The sequence below is a fragment of the Mycteria americana genome, chromosome 5 (genome assembly GCF_035582795.1).
Source record: "Mycteria americana isolate JAX WOST 10 ecotype Jacksonville Zoo and Gardens chromosome 5, USCA_MyAme_1.0, whole genome shotgun sequence".
NCBI classification, from domain to species: domain Eukaryota; kingdom Metazoa; phylum Chordata; class Aves; order Ciconiiformes; family Ciconiidae; genus Mycteria; species Mycteria americana.
Genome location: NC_134369.1, coordinates 24,634,595 through 24,662,208, shown reverse-complemented (window position 1 = coordinate 24,662,208; position 27,614 = coordinate 24,634,595). Strand labels below are relative to the sequence as shown.

The 27,614-nt window shown below is 44.8% G+C and overlaps 1 protein-coding gene across 4 annotated transcripts in view; it reads left to right on the top strand.

Annotated features, from left to right (window-relative positions):
* Nucleotides 1-27,614, top strand: part of PAMR1 (peptidase domain containing associated with muscle regeneration 1) — a 60,202-nt gene that overhangs the window by 12,438 nt on the left and 20,150 nt on the right. For all 4 annotated transcript variants that reach the window (XM_075502462.1, XM_075502461.1, XM_075502460.1 and 1 more), the window contains exons 3-6: nucleotides 679-807; nucleotides 7,283-7,397; nucleotides 12,576-12,793; nucleotides 18,580-18,687. In XM_075502462.1, the coding sequence (XP_075358577.1) occupies nucleotides 679-807; nucleotides 7,283-7,397; nucleotides 12,576-12,793; nucleotides 18,580-18,687 (570 nt within the window). The remainder of the gene's footprint in view (nucleotides 1-678; nucleotides 808-7,282; nucleotides 7,398-12,575; nucleotides 12,794-18,579; nucleotides 18,688-27,614) is intronic.

The following is a 27,614-nucleotide window of genomic DNA, read 5'->3' as shown; positions in this document are numbered from 1 at the left end:
TCAGCACGTAATGGTAGCTGCTGGGCAGGGGAGTGGCGAGGGCAGGCACATCTCACTGGGGCATGGGATTGCCCCGCATCTCCTCAGGAACTCCCTCTGCCACTCTGCTGACAGCAGCAAGACACTTGGCAAGGTGCCCCCACAGCAGGTAGCATTGCTGCCAGAAAAAAAAACACTTTCTACCAGCAGTGCACACCTTGGGCAGGCTTGGGAGCTGCCAAAGGGTGATGTTGCAGCTGGCTTCACGCCAGGAGTGTTTTGTAGGTGCTCTGGGATGATTTGCATCCCTAAAGCAAGAAGGGAGAGACAACTTGGAAGTCCAGCTAGCAAGGAGGAAAGGGCAAAGTGAAAGGGCAGGAGAAGACAGGACCAGGTTGGAAGACATCAGAATCACTTGGGCAGGGCCCAAGCAGCACCAGCATCCACATTCAGACTCCTGAGGGGCATTTACAGTTGGAGCAATGAGATTTAGAGGTTTGGGCAAGTCAGACTGGGAGTTCGGCTCCAGATCTCAGTTTGGGGGTGGAAGTTGGGTACGGTTCACAGTGGGGAAGCTGTCAGCAACGCAGCAATCACTATCGTCATTGGCATTTTTTGTGGAGAAGAGAGAGAGGCTGCTCCTCTCCCTGCAGGACAATCCACCTTGGCTTTCCTCTAACGCAGTGGCTCTCCTTTCAGGCTGCACCATTTTTGAGAACTGCAAGTCCTGCCGGAATGGCTCTTGGGGAGGGACGCTTGATGACTTCTACATCAAGGGGATCTACTGTGCAGAGTGCAGAGCTGGCTGGTATGGAGGGGACTGCATGAGTAAGTGTCCTACACGGGCAGGGAGGCATGTCAGGGACAGGGAGTGGTGGGACGGAGCCAGAGCCATGCTGTGCCTTTCCAGCTACTCCTGTATGGTGACTCTTGCAGAGGTCACAGGCAGGAGATGGCAAACACAACCAGGCAGTAAGCAGATCTACAGTGGGAAAAACTTCTCTCCCAGTGCTCATCTGCTAGGGATTGGCCGAGGCCCCAAGTCATGGGAGGTTACAACCCTACTAAACTTCTGTTTTGTTTTGGTTTATTTAAAAATTAACTACTGGGACTCTGGAAATCTTCTGGTCTCTGCATTTCTCAGACATACTTCAGTATAACTGATTCCCCAGAGCCCTTCAGCAAAGCATAAACATTCACAAGGGCAACAGCTATATCAAAGAGCTTCTCCTCTGTCCTCCTTCAACCCCCGGACTGCAGAACCAGCACCAAGGAAGTCCCAGTGCTCCCTTGGTCCTTTGCACAGCTCCAATACACTCCAAGGTACCTCTGGAAAATAGTGTCTTGCAACTGCTAACAGTGCTGTGATGGACCAGGAGTGTTTCAGGCTCTGGTAGCGATATCTGAAGGTTTTGCTCCCGACAGCATACAAAAGCTCCCGCTTCATGGATTTTGCTAAGCTGTTGGTCCCAATGCTTTCAATAATTAATTCCACAAGCTAATTGGATACAGGTTAAGACTAGTATTTCCTTTACCAATTTCCCACCAGTGAAGGTATAGCCTTTTATCAACCCTCTTTCAATTTTTATTGACTGTCTCTTTGTTCACATTTTACTGAAAGGGATAAAAGCAGAGTCTGCTTTTCCTGCTCTGTTCTGTTCTGTCCATTATTCTACACATCTTAGTCTTGCCTCCTCTTACTCATTGACTTTAAAGCAACAATTGAACCTACTTTCCCAACACAGCCCATGACCATTCAGGAGGTGAAAGCAAACAAAATAAAATCATTGCTTCAAACAGCAGAATGTGGAGAATCAACATGTTTCAGCAACAGGGCTAACTCAACCTTGGTGCTTTGGAAGTTGATAAACTGAGTCTCTTGCAGTTTACGGTGTGATTTCTGATAGCACTTTAAAGTCCTGTTTGCTCTGGGTTGATGCTAGAGCTCCCCTGGCACTTTTTATAAGAGCAGAGCCAAGAAAGAATCATTAGCTCATCTAATCCTTCCTCCCTCTGCCTAAGTAGATTGGTTGCCTAACAGTGTATTTCAGCCTGCTCTGCCTACTTGTTTTTTAAAGCAAATACACCCTCACACTGCAGACTATTAGGACATTTTTGCAATACTGAAATTTTGCAGAGCTTTGTCTTATAGTGTTTTTCTTAGTACTTGCTCTTTTGAGGGAAGCAGTGTGACACTGAGGATGTGGTCTCTTTTGTGTGGTTCTGCAGTACTTCAGAGGCAGGGTAGGATGGGCAGATAGCATTATTGCCTCTTCCACTCTTAAAGAGGAGCACAGGGGACAGCTGTGATCCCAGCACACTCCTGAGTTCCCCTGCTCTGGCTGTCATGGCTATCTCACTTTTGGCCTTGACGGTAGGCTCAGGCATGCAGAGACTGCATGTCCAGAAAGCAGCCTATAACCATGCTGGGTGCTGGCCTGCAGGCTCACAGCTATGTGACTTTTGGTCTGGAGTGTGGCCAGTGAGTAGCCTTTGAATGACAGTGTGCACTGGCTGCTGGAGCAGTGGATGTGCTAACACAACACATTTTGGAGAGTGAAGGAGGAGGCATCTCTCTTTGGTATCTGCACACAGGATCACATCTGGAACTTTGCAGCCTGCCCCAGGCATCTCACCAGCGGCAGAGTGCCAATAAATCCTGGGAACACGGGGGGCGCAACCACAGTAATTGGGGGATGTAATCTGTCTACCTCAGCCTATATTGCAAACGCCGGTGCCCTCTGCTAGCAAGCACATGGATGGCCTGTGGGACCTGCCCTGACCAAGCTGGTCATGCACACAAGCCGCACAGAAAGCTTCACCCCACACCAGGTCGGCAGCTGTGGGGAACAGCGTTGCCACAGTGGCGGGAAAGGAGGACTCCTCCTAGCAAAGCTGCCCTTGCAAGGCATCCCCAGCTGAAGCTTCTTACCCAGATTTTACCTCCTCCTGCCCAGCGAGGCCCGCGTCTACCTTGCCCCTACGCCGAGGGCAACCTACCCGCAGACTTCACAACCCCGCTACGCCTGAACGCTTTAGGGCGGTTGCCTAGAGCACGGACTGGTGCGGAGGAGAGAGCCCGGAGGTGCGGGCAGGCAGCCCCCGGGCACCCGGCAGGGCTCCGGGCGGACCCGCCGCCGTCCGGGGAGCGCCGGGCTTTGTCTCCCTCTCGCGGGGCGCCGGAGGCGTTGCCGCGGAGCACCTGCCCCGGCCCTGGGCTCCTGCTCCCGGGGCCGAGTGCGCCGGGGCCGGCCAAGACGGCGAGCGGCTCGGGGCGCTTGTCCTCCTCTCCGCGGTAAGCGGGCGAGAGTCCCGGCAATTCCGTCCCTTCACTAGCGGACCGCCCTAAGAAACCGGCCCCGCCCGGCCCGGCCCGTCCCGGCAGGGACTCCCCTCCCGCGGCGCAGCCTCCGCCACTCCGCCCTCCCGCCGCGCCATTTCCCTTAGGCGCTCCGGCCCGCCCGCGGGCGCCGCGCGTCACCTCCGCCGCGCGGGCGCTAGGTGGCGCCCGGGGGCCCCGCAGGAGGACGCGCTTCAGGGCCCCAGGCCCCAGGTCCCACGCCCGCTCCTGTCAGCGAGATGGGGAAAAGGCCGCACGTGCAGGCACAAGGGGATGAAGGCCAGGGATGCAGAGGAGCACGCAGCTGCAATTTAGCCTATGGGCAGGATTAGTGCCTATTTGATACAGCACTGGTGTGTGTGGGGGCAGCTGTGGGGCAGGCTCTTGTTACCCCATGGGGAGCAGCAAGGCTTGCCCACAGGGCAGCCAAGCAGCCCTGGGGTGCCCTGTCTGGCTCCATGGGCTGGTGGCGCTGCCCCAGCCACGGGGCAGCGGTCAAAGGGCTGCCCACAATCGTTAGGGCAGTGTGAGCCCCTGGGAGCAATTTCTGGGAACTGCCAGCAAAAGTGATGATGCAGCTGGAGGGCTGTGGCAAGGAAGAAGTAGTATGGGCTGGCCCATGGGGCCATCTGGTTTGTACTGGCTGCTGGTATAGCCGGACGCATGGACATGGCTGAAAAACAGCCAAAGGACACCAGATCATTTGGTAAAAAGAGAAATGGTATAAGGTAGTCCAAAGGAATGTTATTAGGAAAAAAAACACACTGAATAGAGTAAATTGGGGACTGGGACATTTCCTAATGGGACCGTTTATTGGATTGGACTCTCACGCCCTAGAATGCACATCAGAATCTAAAACGAGAAGAAAAATGACCCTGCAGGACCCTTTCCTTTGTACTCTGCACTCCAAAAGCCTTTGTCAACCTCCGATTGTCAAGTCACTTGAGAACACATACTCCATCAAAGCGGGAGAGAAAGTGGTATTATCTAACAGCTGTCCTCAGCCTTGCTGTCTGAATGTGGTCCCTGTGACGAACAACAGTACTTGTAGTTTTAGAGACTTTGCGAATGTTAGAGTTTCACATAATACTGGTGACCAACAGGTAGCCACAAGGCATGACAAGGGACAGCTGCCTTTCTGTATCAGTTTGTTTCTGAATACGAGTAATGTTTCTACTCTCATTCTCCTCTATTCAGTCCTCTTGACCTTTGAAGGAGCCCCACATAGATGCTGTAGCACTCAAACAGTGGATAATGAGTTTTTACCAGAGGTCTCCTCAGGACCTTTCCCTGCATCGACCCACAGGTCTCCGTGGGCTACAACTCAGAAGTCTCCTGAATTGTTTTTTCTGTTAGTAACAAGCCTTAGAGAAGATCTTACTGTGGCCCTGAAAACTGCCTTTTGTTTAGGAACAGGAACAGAACAAGGATGTTGACACTCTGCCAAAATGGATTTTTTTTTGTAAATTAGGCAGAATTTTCCAGCATTTGTATTTAGGATGTAAATTATTTTTGAGAGCTTTCCAGTCTCCCGCAGATTCAGAATGGGAAGAGAAAAGACTTCTTTTGATCAACAGATGATTGAACTGTTGGTCTGGGAAGTCAGCCTAACTTCTGCTAGAAGGGCTGGAGATACAAGAGCACAAATCTGATGTGATCGTAAAGGTGCTTCATGCAGAGAAGGGCAGTGGCAAATCTGAGAACGTTCTTTTGGAAGTGGTCATTGAATGGCTCCTCTTTAGCCTCTGGACCACCTGCTTTGCTGGCCAAACCTAATTCCTTGGCACCAGTGTTCAGAGAGTTCAGGCTGTAGCACTGCAAACAGAAAAGTGCGTTTAGTATGCTGTGCACATAAGTATCTCTTTGCACCAGTTCTTTGGCTTTCTTTTGTTAAAGGCATCAGAAACTCAAAAGCCCTTCATGACAAAAGGGAAACTTTCTTTGAGATGGTCCAAGCCCCCTGTCAAACCATCTGAAAATTTCTAGCAGCTTTGTCTCAGGTTGTTTTTGAGGCAGGAGCCAGTGGCAGCACAAGGTCCTGTTTCTTGCTGTGGGAAGGAGCATTATCATGTGCACCACAGCAGATCCTGCTGTACTCACTGAATCCTAATGTGGTTGCTGAGCACAGTCATTAATCCTTGCCTTTTACAGAGGGAAGTAAGTGAGCCACAGAGGAAGATGAAACACTTTTGAGGAACTCTTCTGAGCAGTATTTGTTTCCTTGGGTCCTGCTTAATTAAGGGTAACTGAGGGTAAATGAACAAAAGGTATTTAATTTGAGCAACACTTTCTTAAGAAGAAAGAGACCTGCAGTTTTCACATTTCCCCGTAGACCAGATGCAGTAGGACTGATTTCCAGACGCTAAGATCAATGGGAACCGCAGATGCTTGGTACTTAACCAAATCAGGTCACTGTCATCCTCTTTTCCCAAAGGAAGGAAGGGCCCTGAGGTGAGTGTTAAAACCCACCATTTCAGTAGGAAGCATTAATCCTGTGTTACTGGTTAAAAGTTTAGGGTTCCTCTTTGGAAACACATGGAAGGAGAAGGGCTTTCTTTTGGACTAAAGAGGTGAAAAGAAGTGAGACAGTTGCTTTGGAGATCTTTTGGGTCATTTGCCTTTTTACTTATCCTCATTATCTGTGGTGTGCAACCTATCAGAGTCCCCTGGTTCAATGATGCTGTTAGACTCAATTGCAATTTCTGGCTTACGGATACAGGCTCATCCCCCCGGCAAAGCAACAGAAGGCTTACCAGGGAATGTAGCCATGTGCAAGACTCCATTCGGAAAGATGTAGTCAGGAAAGTAGAAACTGAGAAATTAGCTCTGTTTGGTGTGTAAGGATTTAACTGTGCATTTTGCTAGCATTTGCATTTACAGATCATAGAAGGCTCTACAAAAATCACTAAAAACTCTCCTTCTTCCACGGAGGAAAATACCATTAGCCAAATTTTATAGCTGGGGCAAAGGGAGAGTTTACTGAAGGTGAGGGAACTCTCTGGGCTAAAGATGTTCAGCATCCAAGATGAGGAATTAGGACAACTATCCCTGGACAGCTGCCTAGGGACAGCTGCAGGATAGCCATGAAAAGATGTTGCTTCCTCAGTGTGTAACCTTGTCTGCTGTTTGTTGAGGTCATTGTCCTCTGATGGTTTTCTCAGACTGGGCACAAATGACTGGAGTACTTAATACTGAAGTACATTTTGTAGTATGGTGAAAAGCTGAGAGTGACACAGGCAGAGTGGGACAGGAGGAGGGGAAGGATAGGAATGAACCTGAGAGAAGGAATGAGGGCTGTATATTATGTATGTGTTACATTGAGTCATTGGTGGAGGAGCTGTGATGGTTATGTGTCACCATTGGCATGGTGGCATTAACGTGTAAGGATGATGTGGTGAATCCCGAGGACAAACAGATGACTCCTCCAGCAATACATCAGCTGTTTGTCCTCCAAGAGTCTCCTTGTGAAGGACTTGAAACTATCATGCTGGGTGCAACAGCTCCTCCTTTCATTGTTTTGCTCACTTGAGCTAATTCAAGTGTTCATTGTACCTTTGGCACTTTACCGCCAGCTTCCTCAGCTTCAGTGATTACACAGGTCAACATGAGATCCATCAAAACTGGTCTTAGCTGGAGTGTCAGCCAGGTGGGTGGGTGGGCTAATCAAGAGTGGGGCGAAAGCTGTAAGAAATGGTTTCATGGGGCTGCATTGCAAACCAGGGAGAAGCAATCAACTAAAACTTTTCTAGGAGTGCTCTTAGCCTAGACAATACTCTAATAGAGTCGTAACTCTTCATAGCCATTGTGTGGCTGTCCCATTATTTTATACACTGCCTTGTAAGAAAGTTTGTATCTTCCTAAGCCACCCTGTCTTCTCATTCCAGGGTTGTTTCTACATGTATTGTCTTCAAATGCCTCTTGAAGGTCCCTCACACAGATTTTTTTTCTTCTTTTGCTCGCCAGGGTGTGGGCAGGTTCTTCGGGCTTCTAGAGGTCAGATTTTGCTGGAGGGTTACCCACTGAACGCACGATGCGAATGGACTATTCATGTTCAAGCTGGATTTAACATTGAATTAAGGTAGGTCATACTGACTTTTAGCCAGCACTGGTTTCAGGTGGACATTGGGGCATGTGGATAACCAAGAGTCAATGAGGGTCAACAGCTGGGAGCCCTGGGGCAGTGAAGGTATTGCCACCACTTTGCATTTGATGCCTCAGCTCTTTCCCCTGGTCTAGCTTGTGATGGGCAGCCACTGCATAAATCATCAATGCTGCACCTTCAATTCCCATTTAGGACAGCTGGATGCTAAGGAGAGTTTCGCAGATATTGGGCACAATGCATCTCTCTAGACGTCTCTTCAAGACCTTGACACCAAAGCACCCAATATTTTCTGAAGAGTGTACCCAGCTGAACTAAGACATTCTTTGAAGAAAAGCTGTACGAACATTTTGATATGATGTCTCATGCCAGGAGAGAGTTGCCCATGGGACCTACCTTGCATTTAGCCCATGTTTTCTCTCTCTTATTTTTCTTTCACTCATTTTACCAGCCCTGTCCTTTACCAGCCTCAGTTATTCCTCTTACCATTCCTATGTCTGGAGGATGTGATTGGTTCTCCCGCAAGTCATTGCTCCTCTGACCTGTGTATGCTTAGACCTGTTAACCTATCCCTGCTGACTCAAGCTCACAGTTCTTGATTGGGTATCTTGCCTAGTGCAGGAGAGACCCTAGTTGGGATAATTATTATTAAATGTGTACATTACATTAAAGGCTATACATTAAATGTGTAGCAGGGAGCTCACACATGCAGCAGGAAACTTGACAGCGGATTGTATTCAAAACCCACTAGCTAATATAATAAAAATAGTAGCTAAAGCCTTCACATCAATATTTCACCAGCTTTGGAGCCCAGGCAAAACAACTATGCTAGACACACAAACAGATTTCTTCCTATATGTTTAAAGAGAGACTTAATATTTAATAAGAGGACGAGAAATCAATTGAATAGAAAAGAAGGGCTTGTGGCATTCCCACATTAATACCCTTTCTTCAGACTTGCAAATGCAAGTCTATTGTGTAGTTAGCAGCAGCTGCAATTATTGCCTGGATAGCGTTGGAGCCTCTTGACTCTGAAGAAATGTGTAGGAGACACAGGGGAGCAGTGCTGTGAGGAGTTTTGTGTTCTCATGACACAACTTTGCATCAGTCTTAGCAGGTATGAGCTGTACCTACCTTGTTTTTAAAAGATGTTGTTGGCTAAGTGTATGATTAGCACAGCACAAGCTCAGGAAGGTGGTAACCTGGTATTTTTTACATTTTTGAACAAGGCTTTGTCAATTGTAAGGCTTAAAAAGTGCTTCAGGAATTACAGATGTCCCCTGTCTTCACTTTTATGGAGGTGCGTGTGAGAGTGGAAATGGATCCTGTGCATGCACATCACTAGTGAATGCACCCATCTCTGGGTAAAGAGTTGACAGCCAGGTGGCACCAGGCACAAGGTACAAGAAAGGGAGGAAAGGCTATTTTCACAAAGAACACTGGATCGAACAGCGGTACTTGCTGTGGCTGCACTAAGGAGACTGTCATCTGTTTTCAAGGCAGAGGAATGAGGAGTGCTCTAAAGTAAGCTGACAGAGAAATCAGACCTCCATTCTAGACCCTGAGGGCCACCCACATGCGTGCTAGGAAGATGTTAGTGTCATGTGAGATCTGTGCAGTTCATTCTGTTTACTTTTGCTGTTACCAGAAGATGCAAAACTTTAACATGAGGGGCATCCTGCAGAGAGTGCCTTTCTCTTTCTCCCCATGTCCATCCTTCCTACAGTCAAACAAACACAATACTAGGCATCTCGTTGTTGTGACATAACATTACATTGCAACTGTGCAAGTCTCCAAGAGGGAAGCCTGAGCTACCAACCTTCTATTGTCAGCAACTACATTTATCTGAGCTGGATAGTGTTGGAGAAGCCTAAAGCCCTGTGCCCAGCCTGAGCTGAGCTTGATGTCTGGGTGCCTAAAGATCCCAGTAGATGACACGGAACTTCTAGGGAAAGATCAGGAACTGTTCTGAATGTCCACACTTAATCCTGCCACCCTGTAAGTCAGGAGGCATAGGAGGAAGCCTCCAGGGCAAACACGGAACAGGAGGACCTATATCTACCTCACATAAGGTAACCCTGCAATGTGTTCTGAATCAGCTGAGGTTTTCAAGGTGGACCGCCTCAAAACTGGCCATTGAGGTACTTCAGCAGTTAGATACTGTGGAAAACTGGTACATTTAGCCTAAAGCTTCTCCTTTAGGCCATTCCTACACAGAAGGGGAGGTACAACTAAGCAGGCCACCAGAGTCTCCTGGGTCTGCCATCCATGCTGTAGCGTTGCCTTCACTGCATTTTCATATAAATGCGCTGATCCCCTCTATGGGTGCTAACTCTGCTTAGAGCTGTAATGCACAGCCAACATTATGCTGAATCAGCACAACTGCTAACAAAAGAACTCCTTTCTTCATTCTCTCTGTGGACAAATCGTGTTTGCTCCCACTTTGATGGCTTGTGAGGGCAGGAATGGGGACAGCATGATACGGAACAAAGTCGTTTGTCTCTGCTTACATAGGGCAGGAAGAGTAAAACTCTCAGGAGCACCGATAAATCTTTCCTTGCTTCAAGCTGTGCCACACAGTCCTTTGGGGGTTAGCTAAGCAGAGCTGTTTTGATAAATGGTACCCAGACTGTGGTGGTAGTTTATTTTCTCTGCTTTTTTCCAGCCTTGTTTTTCTTTGGGTTGTGATGTATAGGCTCCTTCAGCCAGAGCCACGTCAGGGATGTCATACCATAGAGGTATGACACGTAGAGGTAGTTCACAACTTTCAATCATTTTCTTTAATGCCTCAGCAGAGATGCAGTTTTAAATATTTCCCTTTGGCTAGAAGCTTTCCTCAGAGGGGTTGGTGAATGTATTGACACTGCAGACCCTGATGAAATCAAGACAATACTTTGCATTCCATTTTGTATCTGATGACCTGTAGCACTAAATTGTCATGCTTAGTTTCGTAATATCCAGGAGAATTATAATATAGTTACAGTTTCACAGGTGAGGGAACTGAGGTTCATTACATTGCCTGTATCTGTGGTTTAAACAGCAGTAGACCTCATGATCCCGTCAACTGGGCCATAGCCACGAAGTTTTGAAAAGCTTTGGCAGGTTTCCTGACCTGCCAATTCTGAGTCTTAATCATGGGATTCCATGTCATAAGTACAGTGTATCTGCGTCTATGCCAAGTTAAATAAAATGCAAAACAGAACCCCCTATGCCTTTCACATCTTCCACTCTGTTTTCATCATTTTTTAAAGCAGAGAAAGCAAGCAATTAAAAACAGTATTCTGTGTATGGCTCTTTCATTCTGTGCCTTCACTCTGTGTGAGTATCTCTTGATGTTCTTTGTCCAGGAACACACTGCTAGACAGAGTTTACCTTTACATCTATAGATAATACTGCTCCCATTACATGGTAGGCATCCCAGAAACTTTCCTTCTGTACTTACACACATACTTAATTTTAATCAGAAATGTACCAGTTCAGAGAAACGGTAAATATTTTTAGGATTGAGTCAGGATAAACTGTAGCCTTATAAGTGTGACAAGGATGAATGGGTTAATTTGTATTGCTCTATAACTTCCATAAGGGTAGGTCCCTGGAGTATGATCCGCCAGTGAAAGAATGTTTTGAAGATGTAGTGTATAACCTGATGCCTGTGAGGATGTCTCTGGCAAACCTGACAGAACTAGAATTCAACTCATGCATTTTATGCAAAGCTAAGTTGAATTAATCTCTCTCTAATGCATATTAAAAGCAGATGTCATTTTCTTCTTATTCTACATTCCATCAGATGATTTAAAAAATGAGGGGCTCTGCTCCATTGGTAGCTTCCTACAACTGCTCATTCATTTCTCTGTATGTAGTGTACTCCTGATGCTCTAAAACCAACCATACGACCTGAACAAAGGTGACTGAGTGACGAGGCCTCTTACATCAGCTCATGAGTTGTCAAAGAAAGGTCATTTCACATAACATGGGGGCCTCCTTAACATGGGGGCCTGAGTCCCAAGAAGAGAAGAGCAGGAAATAGGCTCCAGTACTCTCTTGCCTCTTCAGACTGTGAGATCCAGCAGCAGATCCAAAATGTGTCTCACCTCTTTGGTGTTAAAATGCAGTCTTTGCAAATCACTATGCCCACACTGGAATAGGCAATGTGGTAGATTTAGCCTAATCCTAAATACACGTCTGTGGCTTTAGGAGTTATCAGGAAGATTGAGTACACAACAAGTTTCATTTATAAAATATTCTGCTGAACAGTTAGTAGCATGGCCTCTCCCAGGCCCAGATCTTCTTATTCTTATCTGCTGTACCAACACTGGGCCCAGCACCCCTGGCCATTCCTCATTCTCCAGAGGCACTTGGTGTTTTTCACTCTGTTTCTCATTCATATTCTGGTGGGATGCTTTGGCTCTGTGCTCCACCAAATTCAAACAGCAGCATATGACATTGCTGTTAACAAACAGGAGCCTCGCACAGTGGCTGGATCAAAGCTAGGAAAGACAGACATTGTGGGAAAAGGCTTTAAATATTTCCCTTCTGCACTAACTCCTGTCCCTTATTTCTGCCCTCAAAATGAGAGCAAGTGCCAGACATGGGGGATTTACTACCATTTTGCTTTCTAATGCAAAACGTGCTGTAGTGTTTTGGATTCCCTTTCTCTGCCTATTTCTGCTTCTGTTACATCCCCAAGCTTTCCTTGTACCCCTAATTGCTGACTTCTGAACATCACCATTTAAATAGCTTTTGAGCCTTGGTCCTTGATACTATTACTTTCAGTACTTAGAACTTTATTTAGGGGAAATAGAACAATTTTTAGCAAACAGCCATGATAGAAATATGCCCCCTATGGTGTCTGACCCTAGATGAAAGTTCTAACATTGTAATGTGGTTAGGGACCTGATGCATGTGAACAGAGTGTATGACTTCAATTTAGACTTCACTGTTCTGCCACTTAAATATGGAGCAACTGTGTAGAGTTGAGCTGGCTTCCAAGGGTCATGATGCAAAAATTGAGATGAAGCGAGGGGGACTTCATGTGATTTGGGACTTGTTGATTCATTGATGGGGGGGAGCACTAACATAACTAAACATCCAAACAAATCAGAGTCAGGGTACACAGGTAAGAGTATGCAGTCTGACTGTGCGTCTTTGTTCCCCAAGATTTTCCATGTTGAGCCTGGAGTTTGACTACATGTGCCAGTATGACTATGTGGAGGTCCGTGATGGGGACAATTTGGACAGTCGACTAATTAAGAAATTCTGTGGAAATGAGAGGCCGCCTCCCATCCGAAGCACTGGGTCTTCACTCCATGTCCTCTTCCAGTCTGATGGATCCAAGAACTTTGATGGATTTCATGCTGTCTTTGAAGAAATTACAGGTAAAATAATCCAAAAGTGGAACATGCCACCCATTCTCATTAATTCAATTTCACTAATCTCTCTCCCTGTTTTGCTTCATTAAAAACTTTCATGCTGTGTTGCCAACAGCAACTTACACAAAGTCAGTGCAGGGAAGATTCAAAAGCCATCAGATGGCATGTGAATGTGAGGTTCTTCTAACAAAGACTGAATTCCTTCTACCTGTGTGAAGAACAAGCACATCAGCCAGCACAGAAAAGCTGCTGCTTTGTGAGACTTTTCTGTTTGAATCTGAGAACTAAGAGCACAGAAGGAAATAGAGGAAGGGGCATGTGTATTGCAGAATTGCTCAAGGCTGTGTGCAGGAGCAGTCACTGTCTCAATTAGCAAAAACCTGATGCAAAGCCTCATAATTAGCTCAGTGAAAATGCCCTGACATGACTCTTGAGTTGGCTCATGTATCATACCATTAGGGCTTAAAAAAAAAAGTGTGTACAAAGGACAGATTATTTTCTTTAAGAAAAAAAAGAAGGCATTTCCCATTCTGTGATGAACTCAGTGTTATGAATGACAGAAGCGGGGCTCCAGAATTCCTTTGTTTTTGCTAGTACTCAATGCTTGAGTCCCCCACACTGCTTTCCACCCTTTCTTTCTGGCTGCAAAATAACATTGGAAGTGTAGCTGGCTCCTCATTTTGCCATTGCATTTGAAGCAGCCTCTATGCTCTTCCTGGATCTTCCTTGTTTAGCTATGTAGGGAATTTTGGTCAAATCTATCCACAGTACTCCTGGCACAGAAGGCTAATCAGAGTGTGCTGCTTTGCCATAGATAATCCCTGCAGGATCTGTGACTCACCATAACTTGCCTTCCACACACCCTGGTGACCCACATTTCATGAGGTCATCCAGGGTATATATCTGGCTCAGGATGTTTAGTTAGTTTATATAATCCTTATATAAATACACAAACCTACAGTGGATCAGCTGTTAACAATGATCAGGGATGTAACTAGCAATCTGAAATGTGCATACTGCTGGATGCAGTGCTTATGCCATTTCTTAGCCTGCCCTGTTCTTCAAATGTTATCTTTAGTATCTGTTAGTAACATAGCAGGAGCTGTTAGCTATTGATAGTTCGCCTGGGCTTACAGCAGGAGATGTGATATAGAACAAATGAATGTGGTGTGGGCTATGTTGCATAAGGGCTGCCTACACTCAGGGAACTAACATTTTCCATATGGTGCATGCTGAATTGATTCTGTTTACTCTGCCCAGCAGGGAACACTTGGTCTTCAAATACTGTTGAACACTTTATTTCTGCCCCATTGTTAGTGGTAATTATTCTGAGGCTGGGTGGCTGCAAGCATGGTAATCCACACAGAGCACATTGCAAAGGGCTTCTTAGAGTTTGTGAGGAGGTCTTATTTGCCTAATGTGTTCTGGCCTAATGTGTAGCTGTAGTGAAAGGCTTTTAAAACACTCCTAGTGTCTTTTTATGTGAAGCATTAACCTGGCCAGCAGGACAGTTTAGGGGAAGAATATGGCGTGCATGGGGCAGCATAGAATTTAAAGCAGGGGCAGCAGAGGATCAAAAGCTCTGGCAGCACATTGCAAACTGAAGCATTTCCCCTGAAATTTCCCTCTGTGCACAGCACTGTGGAAAAGCCAAGGTCCCGGAACAGATTGCATAGGGCTTGCTAGAGCAATTCCTTGTGCTGCAGGTGAGAGCAGCAGCAGCACTTGTGCTTACAGCATGTGGACCAGGCCATGGAGGTGATCTGATGTCCCCACCACCTTAGAGGTGTAATGGAGAGGACTGAAGAAGTGCCTTGTGCTGTCAGAACTGAATTTCTTCACTTTCTGTCTTCCCTTCCTCTGAGCTCTGTGTGGCTTTATAAGTCATAGCTTGCTGAAGCAGTGGCACTGACTGCACAGAGGTCACTGGTTCAACAGCCAGAAAGGTTTTGATTGATACAAAATAAGCTGCAAAGCCTATATCCCCTTTAGGAAAGGTCACTGCATGTGTAGTTATTAAAGGACAAAACCACATGGCCTGCTGTACTGCCTAGTCTGGAAGCAAGTCCCATCCCATGCCAGTTGTCAAATGGGAACCAGTAATTGGCATGAGTGACTAGAAGTCACTCAACAAACTTCAGATGAGAAGGATGGGGTGCCAGATGGGGAGGCATCAGGGTCTCTTAGGGATTAGACATATGCTGGATCTAGTTAGATGAAAGCCTGTTATTGAATTTCAATAACACTTTACTTTCTGTACCCCCAACCTAGTGATCTTTGACACAACATAAGGGCTTTTACCTTTTATAGTACTGTCCCATGTTGTTTGACTGAAGCCAGGAAATCAAGACTCCTTTAAAATGAAAAATATTTAGTGCTCTTGAGTATCAGGCATTTTCAAGGACAATATCTGACACTTATTCTCATTCACTTGACATGCTTACTTTTACATAATCATGAGACAAAGCTGGGGCAAGTACAAAGCTGAAAGTTCACTGGCTTCAAACCAGTGACTACAAAATATCAGCCTGTACAGGCTCTTCTGCTTCTCCTTCCCTTTCTCAGTGATATTTTCCGTTAGTTGGATACAGTACAATTGCCATATATACATATATATTCCTTTTAATGAATGAATTACTGTCCTTAGTCAGACCTTAGTCTTTAACAAGACCTGGAAGATATACATTGCCCAGCCATGTATGAACTGCTGTTACTTCACGACATGAAACTTCCAGAGAAATCCATACGTGGCATCTATATATTTCTTGCCTCTTGCCATCTGGATATAAGATACTCAAAGATTATACTTCAAGTGAAGTCTTGGCAAGGAACACTGCTGATTCTGATATCTGTTATTCTGGACTGCAGCAGAGAGAATGCTTTAAATGTAATAGTACACAACCTCACCATAGGTCCCCCAGGGCTGGTTGCTCATGGTTGCAACACTCAACGGCTGGTACAAAGATTCATATTTCTGTTATAACTGAAGTAATCAGTGTATTTAGTGTGGAAGGACAAAGATGATCTGTAAATGAATTACAATGCAGACCTTTCTAGCAATTATGATTTCAAAGTTTATAGAATCATAGAATCATTAAGGTTGGAAAAGACCTCTAAGATCAGCTAGTCCAACCATCAACCCAACATGTCCATGCCTACTAAACCATGTGCCGAAGTGCCTCATCTACACATTTTTTGAAATCCTCCAGGGATGACTGGAATTCCTCCAGGGGTGACTCCACCACCTCTCTGGGCAGCCTGTTCCAATGCTTGACCACCCTTTCAGTAAAGAAATTTTTCCTAATATCCAGTCTAAACCTCTCCTGATGCAACTTGAGGCCATTTCCTCTCGTCCTATCACTAGTTACCTGGGAGAAGAGACCGACCCCCACCTCTCTACAACCTCCTTTCAGGTAGTTGTAGAGAGCAATAAGGTCTCCCCTCAGCCTCTGCTTCTCCAGACTAAACAATTCCAGTTCCCTCAGCTGCTCCTCATATGACTTGTTCTCCAGACCCTTCACCAGCTTCGTTGCCCTTCTCTGGACACGCTCCAGCACCTCCATGTCCTTCTTGTACTGAGGGGCCCAAAACTGAACACAGCATTCAAGGTGCAGCCTCACCAGTGCCAAGTACAAGGGCACGATTACTTTCCTGCTCTTGCTGGCCACACTATTCCTGATACAAACCAGGATGCAGTTGGCTTTCTTGGCCACCTGGGCACACTGCGGGCTCATGTTCAGCCGGCTGTCAACCAGCACCCCCAGGTCCTTTTCTGCCGGGCAGCTTTCCAGCCACTCTTCCCCAAGCCTGTAGCGTTGCATGGGGTTGTTGTGACCCAAGTGCAGGACCTGGCACTTGGCCTTATTATCCTCATACAATTGACCTCGGCCCATCAATCCAGCCTGTCCAGATCCCTCTGCAGGGCTTTCCTACCCTCAAGCAGATCAACACTCCCACACAACTTGGTGTCATCTGCAAACTTGCTGAGAGTACACTCAATCCCCTCATCCAGATAACTGATAAAGATATTAAACAAGAGTGGCCCCAAAACTGAGCCCTGGGGAACACCACTTGTGACCGGCTGCCTACTGGATTTAACTCCGTTCACCACAACTCTCTGGGCTTGGCCATCCAGCCAGTTTTTTACCCAGCGAAGAGTACACCCACCTAAGCCATGAGCTGCCAGCTTCTCCAGGAGAATGCTGTGGGAGACAGTGTCAAAGCCTTTACTGAAGTCCAGGTAGATAACATCTACAGCCTTTCCCTCGTCCACTAGGCGGGTCACCAGGTTGTAGAAGGAGATCAGGTTTGTCGAGCAGGACCTGCCTTTCATGAACCCATGCTGGCTGGGCCTGATCCCCTGGTTGGCCTGCACATGCCTGTTGAGCACACTCAAGATGAACTGCTCCATAATTTTCCCCAGTACTGAGGTCAGGCTGACAGGCCTGTAGTTCCCCAGATCCTCCTTCTGGCCCTTCTTGTACATGGCACATGGTACAATGGTGTCACATTGGCAAGCCTCCAGTCATCTGGGACTTCCCCTGTTAAGCAGGACTGTTGATAAATGATGGAGAGTGGCTTGGCAAGCTCCTCCGCCAGTTCCCTCAGTACTTTCGCATGGATCCCATCTGGCCCCATAGACTTGTGAGTGTCGAAGTGGCATAGCAGGTCGTTAACTGCTTCCTCCTGAATTATGGGGGTTTATTCTGCTCTCCGTCCCTGTCTTCCTGCTCAGGGGGCTGAATACCCTGGGGATAACTGGTCAGACTATTAAAGACTGTAAGTTATCAAGCATGTTTGGATAATTCTTTAAGGTGGCAAGGAATATGTTTTGTAGTCAATGTGAGCTGAAACTGAACTCAACTTCTGGTATGGATCCAGATGTGAACTTTGCTGCAGAGTCTTGTTTTGTTAAGATGGACTTGAAGCAGGGCATCAGATGCTGAACTCCTCAGGTGTTTACTTGAATCTTAAACTGGATCTAAATCCTGAGATTTTGGCTCTACTTTCTGTTTGCTAAAACCCACACTCAGTTTGGGAAATAATCTAAGTGGAAATGACTTTGTATTTTTGAAAGTAAATTATGTTCTACTCACTCATCTCCCCTTAGTGCAGGCACAAAAGAAAGTGTGTGTGTTATTGCACAGTGGAATTTGCTGATGTTAAATGGCACAATTACACATTCTGATATTAATTTATGCTAATATGTGCAGTTTGATGTGTATCACTGCTAGATTTGTGGTGTGGAAGAGGTTCCCGGCAGACTTAGGGTCATCATGACCATTCAGAGCTTCCTGAACCCAACACCAAAGAAGTGCCCTTCAGGGGCAAAGCAACTCCCAAAGTCTGGGATGACAAGATCCAAGACCCAAAAAACCCACCAGAACCATGGATCCCAGAATTTATCCCTAAACTCTGGGATGAATGGCAGGAGAAATATAGGTTGATATTAAACTTCTTTAGTTTAGGCTAAGCGCTAAACACTGTTGGAGCTTGCTGTAAATTATTTTGCTTCCACAAACCTTTCTCACCACTTGACTACAGTTAAAGAAAAATGGTAAGGGTAAGTGATGAATGCTGGGAAAAGAACTGTTCATCCCTATAAGATCCCCTCTCCAGTAAGTAAGAAAGAAGAGCAGAAGGCTTTTTGACATGCATTAGGCCCTTTACTGTGTCTTCCTAACTTTTAACCAGAATATGTAATTTACCCCAAGACACAATCATCATGAGGAAAAATAGACAGGACCCCCATCCTATGAGAGACTATGAATGTTCTTGCTTTTCTTTTATAGCTTGTTCTTCATCTCCATGTCTTCATGATGGAACGTGCATTCTAGACAAAAGCGGTACCTACAAATGTGCCTGTCTGGCTGGCTATACAGGGAATCGCTGTGAAAACTGTGAGTATAGGCACTGTGTGTATGACCAGCCTCCAGGGTTGTCACTGATGCAGGCCATTAATTGTTAGGAGTGTCATTGATATGTAGGTTAGGTCAGTCACAGTGCCAGAGAATGCACTGAGCTTCTTGTGGCATTTTTAAAGACATGTTGCTTGCAGTTTATGAAGATTTCCACTGAATAGTTCTGGAGCTTTTTATCTATGGGTAAAAAGGTAAAACAGAATTGGAGCTGGGAAATAGCCCACAAGAAATCTTGTAATTTACTAGCCTTATCAGACAGAGATATACCTGCCTGCTATTTTCCACTGTGTGGATCAGCTGTTTTCTTCTAAAAGCACATACCCCAGCTGAGCCCTGAGCTTGATGCTCTAGCCAGAGTCAGTCCTAGGAAGTTTGTCTTCCCTCACAGCCACCTGAAAGGTAGAGTTCTGGCACCATGAATGACAGAGACTTGGGATCAAATGAAAAAGGGTAGATTCTGTCCGTATCTGTGTTGGTGGTCCTCACTGTATGTATAGTCATACACCTGGTTTTGTCCTGCCAAGCGAATTGTAAAATAATTGGGTTCAAATGAGTTCAAATCAATTGTCTGTTCTACTGATTTAATTCTTCATGCTTGAGCAAATGTCTTCATCTAACAGGGCTTGAAAGAGCAAGGAGTAAGAATTGTGCAGTATATGCTATGATAAAGGCTATATCATCTCTACTAGCTGAAAGAAGTGTTGTGCAATATTGAGAGTCACTGAGCTAGAGCTCCAGCTGACCCTGGAGGACTTCAGTCATACTAGTGAAATCCATTTGGGATCATATTTGGCCCAAGACAGAAAGCATGGTTTAACGTGCCTTGCTGTGGCATTACTCTGGCCATGAGGCACACAATGCCTTGCCTGCTTCCAGAGTTTTCAATTCTATGTCAGAGCAGCCAATATAGACCAAACCTCACTACTTCAAAATCTTTTCCCCACACATACCATTGTCAGGAGTGGATTTCTCTCCTGGAATTGGTTTACTTAATCAGGGGAGTTAAATCATAGTGATATGGTACCTCCTTGCATGGATCATTTTGAGATAAAAGACCTTTTGATTTCTACAGATCCAGAAGTAGCTCATAAGACTTGATTTTTCTCCCAGCAGACCAGAGGAGAGGTAGTTTTACATTTTCTATAAACCTGAAAAAGTTTTGGCTCTGAACAGCATGCCACATTCTGCCAGACTACACAGATTCCTGGTATGTTTTCTGTAGGTTGCTGAAAATTGAGGGTTCCTGACCTCAGGGCTAATGTGGCTGGCTCTTCTGCTAACAGCCTCTTTCCTGTGAGTAGTTGTTTAGCAGGTCATTTAGGGACTGGAAACTCCTGAGCTCTTTGCAACTGCTCAGTGAGATTAGTTCTGTTCCTGTCTTTAGGAGAGAGTTTAAAAAAAGAAAAGATTCCTGTCTGGTTCAGAACCAATCTAAATTTCAAATTAATTACATTTCCAGCAAACTGCAACCATAGTTTTGGCAGGCTCTACACTACAGTCAAGGCAAGAAATGAAGCTCACATTCTTTTACTAGTTTTCTTTTGTAATTCCAGTGTGGAAACTTCACTCATGCAACACACAGAGCAAACAACAGAGGAAGCAGTTGAAAAACAATAGGATGAGACTTCTGTCTTATTGTAAACAATGAAGGGTATAGGTAGTAACAGAATAAAAGGGAGGAGACACTTAAAAATATATACAGTAAGATTTTTAACTTGACAGGAATCCTGTAGTTTGATTGTGAAAGAACAATTTAAGTGGATAAAATACTGTTACTTTATTATGTTTGTGGGCTTATGCTAGGAAATATTTTTTCCAGCACCTATATTGCTGCCTTCCATAACATAGATAAAGGTTGACCTTTTTTCTTGTATGTGAATAGCAAACCTCACAGTGTGAAAACATCATGGCAAATCTCTGTTCTCTCTGACTTCAAAGTTTTTTCTTAAGATATTTCCTTCAGTTTTGCCAAAATGTATCCTAAGTATTTTCCAGTGCATGGGGGGAAAAAGGCAGAAAATTAAAGTTTGATTTGTTTTTTAAGAGCAAAAGGAAGAACTGGAAAAAATATCTGTGGCTGTAATTCTTTAAAAATTAGTCATGTAGTTTCCTGAACAGCATTGCCGTTTAAATGTTAAAGGGAGATTGTGTCATGCTCAGAATCTTTCTGTCTGTTAGGTCTTGCAGCAACAGTGCTGTCTTGTGAGGTGGAGCCAAGGGAAATAAATTTATTTCTGCAGAAAACAATCATAAAATGGTCACTTTTGGAATATTGAATATGACTTTGGACACTATGAGGCTGATTCTTTCAGTCTGGTTTTCTTGCAGCAAGTCAGGTGCAATCCCATTAAAGTCAATGGATTTATGTTGATGAAAAATAGGTATAAGAGAGAAGAAAATTAGAGCCCCTTCATGTTAAGTACATGTAGAATATTTGAGGTGGTGCAACAGAAGTTATCCAGAGAGATATGAGGGTTTTAAAGAAATCCAAGGGACATACTTCAGAGGAAGGGAGACTCTGGGATTATCTCATTGAGGAATAAGTTAAGGCCAAATTAAACAAATTCAGCAATGGATGTTTCATGACAGAATCAGAAATCTAAGTACCTCACCATCCCAGTGCAGCTGTGTCTTTTTGTCTGTTACCAAGTTTAGTTTTAAAGATGTGGGAATCACTATTGGAATTATGGAAAGCACCTTAATGAGATAAACCACAAGGAACCTATTTTTTCCTCTGCTAAACTAAATTCCATCTATTTAACAGGATGATCAACATTGGTCAAGCTGCTTTCCTGGGGTAATATTCAACACTAATTGCTCTGTCAGTTACAATTGGCAATATTAATAAAATAATTAAAGGCACAGGTTGCTTATAACTAGCAGTCTCTTGTCTCTTCTAATATGGCATCCAGGAAATTATCTTTTTGTTTACAATTTGAGGGGCTAATATAGTGATTTAAAGGCTTCAACAGCATGAAGTGAAATGCAGACATGTATCTTTCTAACAGCTGTTAATATTTCAATCAGTCCTGTTTCAGGGCAAGAAATATTTTATCTAAATATGTCTGATTTCACTCCAAAGACTGTTTTAAAAAAAATCTATATGAAATTGTAAAACAAATGCTAACCAATAGAGTGAGATCTTTCCTTCTTTCTTCTGCCCTAAAACACAATAAAGACAAGTCCTAGAGACCAGCAACAAATACCTTCTTACACATAAGCATGCTTTGTTATGATCATACAGTAAGTAGAGAAAACTAATTCCTATTTTAAATACTTGGGCTTCTTTCTGATCTTAACTGAATTTGCAGTATACCTGCATACCCCTTCCAGTGACCACTTAGCCATGCTGACATGACTGAGGTAAAACTCAGGCTTTTCTGTCTCACCTCTGTGTATTTTAATACAAATAATCCTGCATTCAGAGGCATTAAAAAAAAAACCAAAACCAGATCATCTTGTTCTTGTAGCCTGCAATACCCTGAAACAGAGCAGCAGCTTTCTCAAAAGATGCACGTTAGGGAAAAAGTAACAAGCTGACTAGTGGCCTCATCCTGGTGCTCTCCATGCTAAAAATCATCCACACAAGTATCAGACTGTCAATTACTCTGTACAGCGTGACAACTACTTGTTCAACTCAAACTAAGAAAGGTCTTTTCCAAAGTCTCAGTGTTGAGTTTTCCTGCTGAAGATGCAGCTGTAGAGAGATGGTGCTGCTGGTACCCCATGGCAAATGCTCTCCCCCTCTGCTTGTCCTCCTCCTAGGACGGGGTGTTCTGACTCAAGAGTCCTCCCAGGGCTTGCTGGCCCCAAAGCAAGAGACCTTGACCTCCACCTGCCCTGAAATTTCCTGTTACCTTTATTTCAAACAAAGCCAGGCGAGCTAGAGTTCCTACGCAAATAAGAGGAAATCGTGCTGAATGGGGAATTCAGGGCTCAGATCCGATTTCCATTTTTATTCTGTTTCTCGCTCCTGTCTGCCAAAAAGAAGAGGTTTGTTCTGCATCCTAATGAAGGGTCTAATCCAACTGACTAAGCTGTATAAACTAACTCCTTGCTGTAGACTTTGATGTTGCTAGGACTGGCCTTACTATCTTCCAACAGGCCTCTGAATATAGCTTTCAGACCAGTGCTGATATAATCCCCTTCCATCCTTCTTGGCCCCATACAAATGTGCCTTGGGCTGGTTCTTAGGGATGCCCTCACCCTTAACGGACTGACTGACTGATATTTAAGATAGCGAGAAAGCTTTAACACTCCGCCACCCCCTGCCTTGTTCTGCTATGGGAGAAATGAGCCCAGCTGTCACTGCTTGGCATAGGCTAGACAGAGTTTTAATCCCAGCAGAGTCTAGGATGAGGCACTGGGAAAAGGTTCGGGACATTAAACATAGTTTTCTTACCTAACCATGGACATGTAATGCAGAGTCTTCTAAGGGAATGCTTGGAATTTTTTTAAATTTTGTCAGAAAGATTCTCAGTAATAGGTTTCAAGGAGTGCCATAATCACTGTCTATAATCACTGGTATATATTGTTCTATTTGCAGCCCACGTGTGTTAGACCATGCCTACACTGCATGATTACAGTGGGGAACTTCAGGTATAACCAAATGCCCCTGAGTCCTTTCTTGCCACTCTGGCCTGGAAATCAGTCCTATTCCAGTTAGGGAAAATGTTCCAAAAAGAAATATGACTCTTAATTTCCCTGCTCCTAGCCCTGCCATTGGTTTTGTTGGTTGGTTGTTGGGTTTTGCTTATTTTTTCCAGTGGAAAATAGCTTATTACAGCTTTTTTAAAAGGACAGAGTTCTTCCCCACTTGTATCAAGGTGGCTTTTTTGGTGGCTATGTCAAAGAGAAGAGATTAATGCCACTTTTCCTCCATCACATTTCTACTGTCCTCCCTATAGGCTTGCCTATAGGAAGCCCTATAGGCTTCCCACAGGGTGGGAAATAACCCAAGTCCTTCTGCTGCCAAAGCACATATATACCTGGAGCTGCTAAGGAGTAAAGGCTAGTGGCCTTTTTTCATTATCACAGTCCAAGGGTTCACCTGCCTTGAGACCCACACACTAGCAAAAATCTTTAACTGCAGTGTGGCAGTTCTCAGGTTTTGCAGACCCATTAGGGGTTACAGGCTAAAGCTTAAACCAGCACCGCCCTTTAGCCTGTCATACAGCAACCCTGTAGTGTGAACACAGGCAGGATGCTCTCAGAGATGGCTTGTTCTCCAGAACCTTCCTGGGACTCTGAGAGGCAATGTAGTATCACTACTTGTGCCTTGAGCGCTATTACTTGGTTAAACTGCTCTTCATGGGCAAGACTGTCCAGAAGGACAGTTAGTTCAGACAGGGTGAGGTAATCCTGCAGTGAACACATGCGCTGAATGTGAATACAGGAAGTGAATACAGGAAGCTTCATTGACCCACTTGTCTCTGCAAAGCTGGGTAAGATAATAGTCCTGCAGTCCTCAGAGAGGTTTTTTAAGTCACCTTCAGAGTTCAGGTCTGGTGGGATAATGCCCTCTTTTGTTCTCCTGAGCTGATCAGAAGAACATTGTGATGCTGGCTAGACATTTGCTAGGATTTTATCCTGCTGCCCCATACTGCCCCACAGTATATTCCTTTCCAGAAGAATCATGTGTTTATGAGGCAAGATCTGTATTGTTTAGTGCCTAGTACATGAGTTTGAAGGGCTTGGCTTGAGATGGAGGTAGAGATTTCTGCTCCCAGTTTCCACTTCCTGGAAGTTTCTCCCTTAGTTAGAAGGATGCTGGAACTGTTCACACAGCAACTGCCAAACATTATGTCTGGTGCTTTAAGGTAACCTAACATCAATTTTGGGTTGTCTTAATTCACTGAGCAATAAACTAAAGCTGTTTGGCTCCTATTACACAAACAGCCAAGACGCCCCATAGGAGGACAGAAACGCCTAAGTGAAAAATGAGGTTGATGGCTGAGGATGGAAGTTGCTACAAACATCTGAAGCAATCACTAAACAACTGCTGCTTGTGAATCAGCCTGCAGAAAACTGGTCCCTAGGACTACTCTTTCCTTCAGCTCTGTCAATACAACTGTTGGATTGGGCAAGTCATGCAGTCTCTGGGAGGAAGTTGCTCATACCATTTAGCAGTGTTTGATCTCATAATATTTTTATAGTGTTTTGAAACGCCAGTGAGTAAGTGTAAGCTGCCAGCAAGGCTGAAAGAGACAGGACATCTGCTTTATTGATAACTCCTCTTGTCCCTTTGTTACTTTCTCAGTGTCTATTAACTAGCCAGTTTTTTTTGTTTTTCAGAAAGTGAAACATGTCTGGTAAAAAAAAATGCTATTCTGCCCAGAGCATAGCCCCAGGCATTGCTATCATCTAAATAAATCAGAAATTGTCCATTTGTTAATGTAATCTATCCAAGGATAGGTCTGCCATAGGAAAAGAGATGTATTTCTATACCACATTAAATGGATTGATAGGGAATCTCCACTTGCCCCACCCCAAAACAATCCTGAACTTTTTCCTCAGTCTGCTAACATGCCCTAGAGATAAAACAATCCACAGGATTCTCCCTGGTATGACTTACCATGTGGAAGGATGAATCAGTGTTGCAGGAGGACAGGTTGGACCAAGCTACATTCCAGGTATTCTTGCCATGCTGGATAGGACAAAGTTACTTTTCCCTGTCATTTCATCAGAATCACTTGGGAGACTAAGTCTTCCTGACAGGTCTGCTCTAAGGTAAGGCACAAAACAGCTCTTCAGCCCAGAATAACTGCATGCAGGCCAAAAAAAGAGTTTGCATCACTGGCACACTTTAGGCTCACCCCCACCTTTTGCAAAGGTCACATATTACAGGGGTCTGGTATACAGTTAGAAGTTGCTGATGGAGATGTTTTCTGCCTCCTAGCTGAGGGGAAGGAGATGTATCTTTTGGTTTCTTTGCAGCTAGAAGAAATGAGAGAAGGGCCCAGAGTGGATTATAGATTTGGGGTCTCTGCCTCTAGCCACTCTTTGTCCTCTCTGAAGACTACTGATACACTATTCGTAGCTTCTGGGGTGCAAGCATACAGACTGCACGTTCTTGCAGTGCTTTGGGGTAACCTTACAACTACTTTGAAAGTTTGCTGGAATAACCAGCATGCTTAAATGCTGACAGTTTTGTTCTTTTCCCCCCAAAGTTCATTCAAAGGCTTCATTCCTCCTTGAGGATTTTACACTCAAACATCTCTTAAGGCAATTACCTTACACACTTCCCCTTGTTGTACTCGTGGGCATGATTTCACTCTTGCACGCTGTTTGCAGCTGATACAAAACACTGCCAAGGCAGAATGGCTCCAGGCACTAGGAATGATGACACAAACAACCAGGCAGTATCCCACTTGCTCTTTCTTATGGCTCCCATACTTCTCTTTGGTATCTTCAAGAGCTCAGGAACTGCATTTCATAGCCAACCAAGTTGCCCTGCTACTTCCTTAGCACTCTCCTGCTTTTTAGTTCCCTTCATTTTCTTTTTCCCTATACTCTCATCTCAACACTTGGTAATTTCCATCTCTTTTTCTTAAACAGGCAATGCTAGATCTTCCTTTCTCTCTGAAATCCAGCTCAGATCCCTGCAAAAGGCTGAATAAACTATTCTGTCAGCTACGCCAGGGTGAATCTCTGTCATTAAATGGTGTTTTCCTGTTACAGTTAATGGACATTCACAAACATTATTTCAAAGCAATATGCATTTCTTTAGAGCGTCTTTCTCATCCAGCATTGCCTGGGCTTGTCTCTGTTTAGCTGGAAAGCTGACATCTCCAAAATGAAACACCTCAGGATGATTTACTCTCCTTTGTAATTTGGTATAATAATGAGCATATCAGCTTCTCTGTTGCCCTACAATCTCCCCTCTGAGCGATAGCGCTCTCCGCTGCAGTGTGATATTGTGTTGTTTTCCAAGGGACACATTGGGGAACTTGTTCTAAATATTAGTTCTTGCCACTGATAGAGAAAGTGAGTGTTGAGGATCGTTAGGATTTCACTCACTCCAGCATCCCATGCACAAACAGGTCCAGTTGTATAATTAAATAGGCCATCCAAGTACCGGAAAGGTTGTATCCAGAGACACAGCTTTTTAAGGGCTAAGAACAATGCTGATAAAGATCAAGTGGCTAATTGTGAGCAACAACCTCCAAATTGCCTCCGGATGAATAAATCACAGTGGGTGATCCAAGCATATTTTCACATGGATACAGTCTCACTCACAGAAGCAGGGAGCTGGAAAACATCAAGGGTGAGTTCCAATTGGCTGGAAGGGAATGAAAAGATTTGGATTTCAGCAGGGATTACATCATAGTTTTGTGTAATTATTCCTAGCTGGTGGAACCACTGCAAAAGTGAAGAGGCCCAGAAAGCAGGACAGGAAATCTACTATCTCTGGTACTTGGGCTTGGCTGATCAGCTGCTCTTATTATGATTTCCTTTGACATTTCCAGGATTAATGTGAGGACTGGCAAAATGCAACAGAGGAGATCTGAACTTCCAGGACTCTTTCACGGGGGATAAATTAAGGTCAAAAGTCTTTGTGGTGAATTGTCTGTCCCAGCATTTCTGCATAAGCTGTGGTTGGAGCTGGGCATGGAGCTGGGCATGTGTCCTGGGGTACCACAAGAAACACGAAGGAGAATGGAGAGTCTCCTCTCTTTTGAAACACAAGTGAGTGAGGGCAGAGATAGTTTATCCAAAATCTTCCCTTGCTAGCAACCTGAATGGAATGCAGGGGGGCAATTCTGGGGAATAATCCTTGTTACCCCTCCAGGACTTGTATTTGATACTGAAGGCCAGTTCCTAAGTGACATCTAGGTACCTATTTGCTCTTTTAGCTACTGAAATCACCATGACATGGGCACCTTTGTGGAGCTGTATCTTAGCCT